At 37.4% G+C, this 7024-nt stretch overlaps 1 protein-coding gene across 1 annotated transcript; it reads left to right on the plus strand.

The window, feature by feature from the left end:
* Window positions 1-547: 547 nt before the first annotated feature.
* On the plus strand, window positions 548-1323 carry LOC149557698 (chaperone protein dnaJ 20, chloroplastic-like). Its single transcript, XM_089786038.1, has one exon. It carries the CDS (start codon window positions 682-684, stop codon window positions 1216-1218), a length of 537 nt encoding a protein of 178 aa, XP_089642164.1. The 5' UTR covers window positions 548-681; the 3' UTR covers window positions 1219-1323.
* The last annotated feature ends 5701 nt before the right edge of the window (window positions 1324-7024 follow it).

A 7024-nucleotide genomic window follows, 5' to 3' on the forward strand; every position in this document is an offset into this window, starting at 1 on the left:
AATGCACTTCCTTGTGAAGGAGAGGACTTAGAATTTTTTTTTTTAAGTTAGAAAAAGCAATGTAAAGAAAGTGTATTTTACACGGACCGTAACCGGTGCCGTTTATATGCATGGCATGAGCGGATGGGGTATACCCAGGCGGCAATACCCAGGCAGTCGATCCTCCTGCCTGGGTAGCCGTTGCCACTCTTTCCTTGCCTGACCACTTCGGTTGTTGAAGACGCGTGACTCAAAATCTGCGTGAATCGAAATTGACAAGCGGTTGAACATCGCTGGCTCCCAAAACACAAATGAGAGCTTCTTATATGTATTTCTTCACGTCGTATCACGATTTGACGCATGCAGAACAATCCAAGATAGAGGAAAAAATGAAATCGAAGATCCATGGAAACAATGTTCCCGGCACACAGATGGGACGTGACGGATTTTAGTGGGGCACACGGCCCCAGCTTATTTCTAGAAGCCAACGAATATCCTACCGACTTGTATACCCTTCCTGTCCTCCTTCAAAACCCCCAATTCGATTTACATCTCTATATATGTGCTCTAAATTGTTTTTCTCACCATCAAACCAGGTCTTGTTTCTTTGATCCAATCAATCTATTTGAATTTAAGGTGCAGTACTGAATTTCCTGCAAAATTGTAATTTCTGGCCAAGTCGAAGCTTTGTGTAACAGATCAATGGAGTACACTGCATCAATCAGGGGTTTACAGGCACCCCGTCTTACGAGCAACTCTGCTTCTTCTTCTGGATTTCCACGGGTCAGATTCGGAGCGAAGCCGAAGCATTCGACGAGTGTTAGGGCTTTTCACTCTCAAAATTCTTCCTTTCCTTCTCCCCCTTCTTCATCTTCCTTGTATGATGTTCGCTGTCTCTCTCCAGACGTGAGTGCTCGTGATATAAAGAGCGCATACCGTAGAATGGCTCTCAAATATCATCCTGATGTGTGCCCTGCTGAAGATAAAGAAGAGTGCAGCAAATTGTTTTTGAAAGCTCAGGAGGCGTATGAAACCCTGTCAGATCCCCTGCTCCGTCAGGATTATGACTGGAGGCTGCAGAACATTTTCACAGTAGGCGATTATGAAGGCGGATTAGGGAGTAATCAAGCGTGGGAAGCTCAGCTGATGGAATTAATTAGAAGGAGATCTGGAAGTAACTTGTCCTCATGGGGCAGCAGAATGAGAAGACGAAATCAACAGGAAGCTTATGGTTGCTGATGATTACAGTCGATTATTTGAGATTTTTGTTGTAAATTGGTTTGTAAAAAGGGGCGTTTGAGCGGCTTCTAGTTTTGTAAATAACAATTATCGATTTTCTGTTAATCGCATTCCATTTTAGAGATTTAAGAATTGATTTGGGGAAATAGAATGATATTTTTTTATGCACTGCCGAATAAAACTATCGTAAAATGGCTATTACAAGTTTTTGCCCCATATTTGTGCTTGTCATATTTACCCATTTTCATGGATGTCAATTTTGAGAAGTAAAATACCGATGTGATCTTGGCACATGGCTTTTGTTTAACCAATTTAGGGGTAAAACAGAGGAGCAGCAATTTAACGTTAATATTTTTGTCCTCCACACAGTCACTTTCTAAAGTTAAAATTGGATCCGAGATCAGAACAATTCTTGAAAGGGTTATGCAAACTAATGATTTATCGCGTTAATGAATAAGCTATAAGCCATTGTATAGTCGGTGCCTTTCATAGCGCCCTCGTTGAGTTCTCTTTGAATCTTTCCGATGAATGTAGCTTAATACAACTATGAGCCCAATTTGATAACTTTTTCACTTCCTATAAAGATGAATTGATCGGTAATTATAGGACCCACTTTTAAGTGTAGCATGGAATGATTCGTCGGATATTGCGAATTATTATGTTGTATGCTGACGTTTTATCATACTTGGCTTATTTGAGCTTATGTCAATTGATGCACAGTGAGGTTGATTAGCCACTACCGACTTAAAATAGAAATGAAGTAGCAGAATATGCGAATCTCAATTATACGGGATGCATTAAGTCTTAGGTCTGTTTGGTTGTAGAATGATAGGAATTGGCTTTTTAAAAATCTGGATTTGAAAATTTGTGCGTTTGTTTCAAAAATGGATAAATGGAATTAGCATACCAGACTTCCAATCTTGCCTCGTAACCAGGTTTTCCAATTTCGTTTGTTTCAAAAATGGATAAATGGAATTAGCATACCAGACTTCCAATTTTGCCTCGTAACCAGGTTTTCCAACTTCCTACTAGCAATTCGGAATTGAAAATCAAAACCGGTATTTTTTTAAGGAGTGTAAAAACAATAGAATGGACTACTTTTTGAAATTTGCCTTCAACTCTAAGGGCCCGCTTGGTTGCTGGAATACAACCGGAATAGGAATAGGAAATTAGAATATGATTTGTATTCTTTGTTTGGTGTGTAGAATAAGAATAGGGAATAGGAATACGTATTCTCATTTTAGCCCCAAAATGAGCTTTTGTCCATTGCAAAAAATACCTGTAATTGGAATTGCTATTCTTGCATTCATTTTAACTTTTTCAAATTTGATTAAATTTTCAAATCCGCTTTGACCTGGGGTGAGCGTTGGAACTTTGTTTTCAATATTTTCAAATATTTTAGCGATTTTCCAATGGCATCGATTGCATCTTCAGAAATAATTTCAAATGGCACTGATTGCAAGTTAACCCTATTCCAATTTAAGTTTGCATAACCAAACAAAGGATAAACCAGATTGGATTGCATTTTTCCATTCCTATTATTCATTCTCCATTCTCATTCAAATTTTCTATTCTAATTCTGAATTCCTATGCTTGCAACCAAACGGGCCCTAAGCTTAAGCATAAAAATATGTCTTCACATACATCTTCTAAGTGAAACAAACGGTTCTAAGTAAAATTCCCAAAATTGGAATGAAGATATACAAAACCTTGATTTGGCTAAAACAAGGTTTATAGAAATGCAGGTTTTAAAAATTCTACGAACCAAATGGGCTTTTTATTTATCTTGAAGATTCGAATTCTAGATTCTGGCTACCTTCTAGATGCAATAAAAGTATTGCAGAGGGAAAGCTAAATGATATAGCTCTAGAGTCGTCATGATGACAATTTGTAGTCTAATACAAGTGCCACATAGTGGCTTGTATTTGTCATAATTGTAATGAGTTAATTAGGTAGAATAGTACATTTATTTTTAAGTTAAAAATTTAATAATTATAAGAAAAGTTATAATAATCTAATTTAATTAATATTATAATTTGTTATTATATTTTAGATGAAACTTTTGAAATATTTTATTTAAGTTAAGAAATTGTTTAAATCGAATGATTTCTTCACTTTAACATTAAACTAAATAAAAAATAATACCTTAAAATACTAACTATAATATTTTGAAAAAAAATTTCAAGTCAATTAAAATAAATTTAAAATTTTGTAAACAAGTTAATTGTAATTTAAGTATAAAAATAATTTATGTTAATTTTTCAAATATTTTGTTTTTTTAGGTTCTACAAAATTGAATCTAAATGATTTCTTCACTTTTTAACATTCAACCAAATAAAATACCAACTATAACATTTAAAAATAATAATTTAAAATCATGATTAAAATAGATTGTAATGCTTATAAAGAAAGCAATGCTAATTGAATATAATTAAAGAATAAGTCACATGAACCTTAATTTTTATTTTTCAAATCGATTGAGTAATTTTCCTAATATTTTTAGCATCCAAAAATATTCCTACTTGTACGGGTAGTGTTTCTTGGAAATTCGGTCATATAAGACCCAAACTATATTAGCCAATCAAGTTGAAATAATATAATTTTCCCAAATTTTGAAATTAAAACATGCACATGTTTACTTTGAAAAAATCAAAATAAAAAATAAAACATAGAAAATGCTTAAATCTAATTGGTTGAAATAAAGAATGTTAATCACCAATTAAGAAAATGTGATGGCAATAGTATAGCCTCTGAAAAATACAATAACTAACAATCGCACCTTAGTAAGGTGCAATAGGTATGCCGAAGAGATTGTGAAAAATCAAACTATTGCAGTCACTGATTATTAATCTCCTATCACAAATGATTATTAAACTGCTGAAAATAAATTCCCAGCTAATATCGAAGAATAACACAACTGCAACTTCACTTATAAAATACGGAAAGAAACGCGCAACACAATGAACACAATATTTTCGGACAAATTGTCCCTGGAAAAATCCCTAAGGGAAAACCAGTTCTACAGATGAGGAATTATATTAAACTTCAGCAAATCAAGAGATACAAAATTCCTTGCCTCTCACTGGTAGAACTTCGACAACCTCCTAATTTCTCCCGCTGATATTCCCCACTGCTATCCCCACGCTAACACTGCGCCCTTGCTAACACTACAAGACTGTTTGCTAACACTGCAAATTGCTTCTCCAAAAGCTTCTTTGCTAACACTGCAAGACTGTTTGCTAACACTGCAAATTGCTTCTCCAAAAGCTTCTTCACATCCAAATGACCCAATGACCCCTTTATATACTACTCCTGTTGGTAAACCAACGACCGAGATTAAATCTAACCAACGGCTGAGATTAAGACAACTCGACAGCCAATAATAGAATTGGTTGCAAAGTGTCCAAAAGGAATCACTAAAATTAGTAAATAATAACCATTTACTAATTTTTGGCAAGTGGACAAACAGCTGTCCAAACCACCCATAAATACAACCGCTATTCATAGATAAGGACGAACAGCTGTCCAAGCTACCCATAAATAGTGCTGCTATTTTCGGGTCAGAAATAACAGTTGTCCAACTAATAATAATTAACACTCCCTCTTAGCGAGGAAGCTGTTCTGCATGACACCCATCTTATCTCTGAAGAAGATAAATTTGGCCTTTCCCAAAGCCTTCGTTAGAATGTCTGCTACCTGCTCATCTGTAGGTATGTATTGTAGTCTAACAACTCCCATTTGTACACAATCTTTGATGAAGTGATATCTGATATCTATATGTTTAGACCTATCATGAAACACTAGATTCTCAGACAACTTGATGCAACTCTGATTGTCACAATGTATCACAGTAGTCTCAACCTTCTGACCAAACAAGGCTACTAACAATTTCTGAAGCCATATAGCTTCACATGTCGCCATGCTAGCTGCTATGTATTCTGCTTCTGCTGAACTTAGAGCCACAGATTTCTGCTTCCTGCTGAACCAAGATACAACTCCTGATCCCAAGCTGAAACAACACCCTAAAGTGCTCCTTTTGTCTGTTGTACTTCCTGCCCAATCTGCATCATTATAGCCTATCAACCTGATACCTTCACCTCGAACATATCTGATCCCATACTCGACTGTACCACACAAGTAACGTAGCACATGCTTAGCCGCTATCCAATGCATTCTCTTTGGTTCAACCATGAACTGACTAAGAGAGTTTATTGCAAATGCTATATCTGATCTAGTGTTGACCAAATACATAAGCGAACCAATCAATTTTCTATATAAAGTGGGATCTACATCTTTCTCCTTAGATGTATCTACCTTCCTCCAATTCGTGATCATGGGTGTAGACATGGCTTTGCAATCCTCCATCTCGAATTTCTTCAAGATTTCAATGCAATATTTCCCTTGACCAAGGAAAATCTCCCCATCTGTCTGCCACACTTCCATGCCTAGAAAGTAGTGCATAAGTCCTAAATCCTTCATCTCGAACTCTTCTGCAAGGTTCCTCTTGCAATCCACTATGAGCCCTAGTGAACCTATAAGAAATAGGTCGTCCACATAAAGAACAAGAATGAGAATCTCACCCCTAACCATCAAGTAGTAGAGGTTAGCATCTGCTTCACTCTTCACAAAGCCCATTTTCTGCAAGTATGTATCAATGCGCTCATACCACGCTCTAGGAGCTTGCTTGAGTCCGTACAATGCTTTCTTCAATCTGCACACATGGGTCTCTTTGCTGTGTGCTACAAAGCCTTCTGGTTGTTCTATGTATACCTCCTCCTTCAACTCACCATTGAGGAATGTTGTCTTGACATCCATTTGATGGATCTGCCATCCCATTTGTGCTGCAAGTGAGATTACAGCTCGTATAGAAGTATACCTGGCAACTGGAGCAAATGTCTCCTCATAGTCTATTCCCTCCTTCTAAGAGAACCCCTTTGCCACAAACCTAGCCTTGTATTTATCGATGCTACCATCTGCACCGTGCTTAAACTTATAGATCCAGCGTGATCCAACTACAGCCCTATCTGTTGGTCTAGGTACTACCTCCCACACATCATTCTGCATTATTGAAGAATATTCCTGAACCATAGCATCTCGCCATACCTGATGTTCTGCAGCTTCCTGATAGCTAGAAGGCTCACTATCTACCAACTGACTAGCTAATGCCACATAGTCATTGAACTTGGCTAGTTGTCTTCGCTGTCTAATACTCTTCCTAGGAGCTCCCACAAACTCCTGAGTATCCCTTTGTGTATCTGAAACCACATGGTTCCTGCTGCCAACTGTAGAGGATGAAATGTCAACCTCTAAGTCTTCCAGATGCATTTCCTGTTGCACCTGTTGCTCCATACTCTGTGAATCTTCACTAACTGAGTCTACACTCGTACTGGTAACTATACTTGAGCTTTGATGCCCTTGACTTAGTCTTGGAGCTTCTGTTGGCTGCTCACTCTTATCATCTGCTGGCAAATCTCTGGATCTCTTGAATGCCTTGTCCTCCATGAACTTGACATTCCGTCTGACAATAACTCTTTTAGTTCCCGGAATGAAAATCCTGTATGCCTTTGAGGTCTCACTGTACCCAACAAAGTACCCCCTCTCTACAGTCTTATCTAACTTTGTACATGTATCTCTAGGAATATGACAATATGCCAAACTCCCGAATATCCTGAAGTGACTAACATCTGGCTTCTTCCCTGTGAAAGCCTCCTCTGGTGTCATCTTCCCTAGCACCTTGTGTGGAACTCTATTCTGAATGTAGACTGCTGTATTACACGCCTCTTCCCATAAGTAACGGGGCATGTCC

The sequence above is a fragment of the Cupressus sempervirens genome, chromosome 5, assembly GCF_028749045.1.
Source record: "Cupressus sempervirens isolate cs-2001-9-10 chromosome 5, ASM2874904v1, whole genome shotgun sequence".
Classification (NCBI taxonomy): Eukaryota; Viridiplantae; Streptophyta; class Pinopsida; order Cupressales; family Cupressaceae; genus Cupressus; species Cupressus sempervirens.

Coding starts and splice junctions, on each gene's coding strand:
- LOC149557698 (XM_089786038.1), top strand. CDS start 682: ATGGAGTACACTGCATCAATCAGGGGTTTACAGGCACCCCGTCTTACG.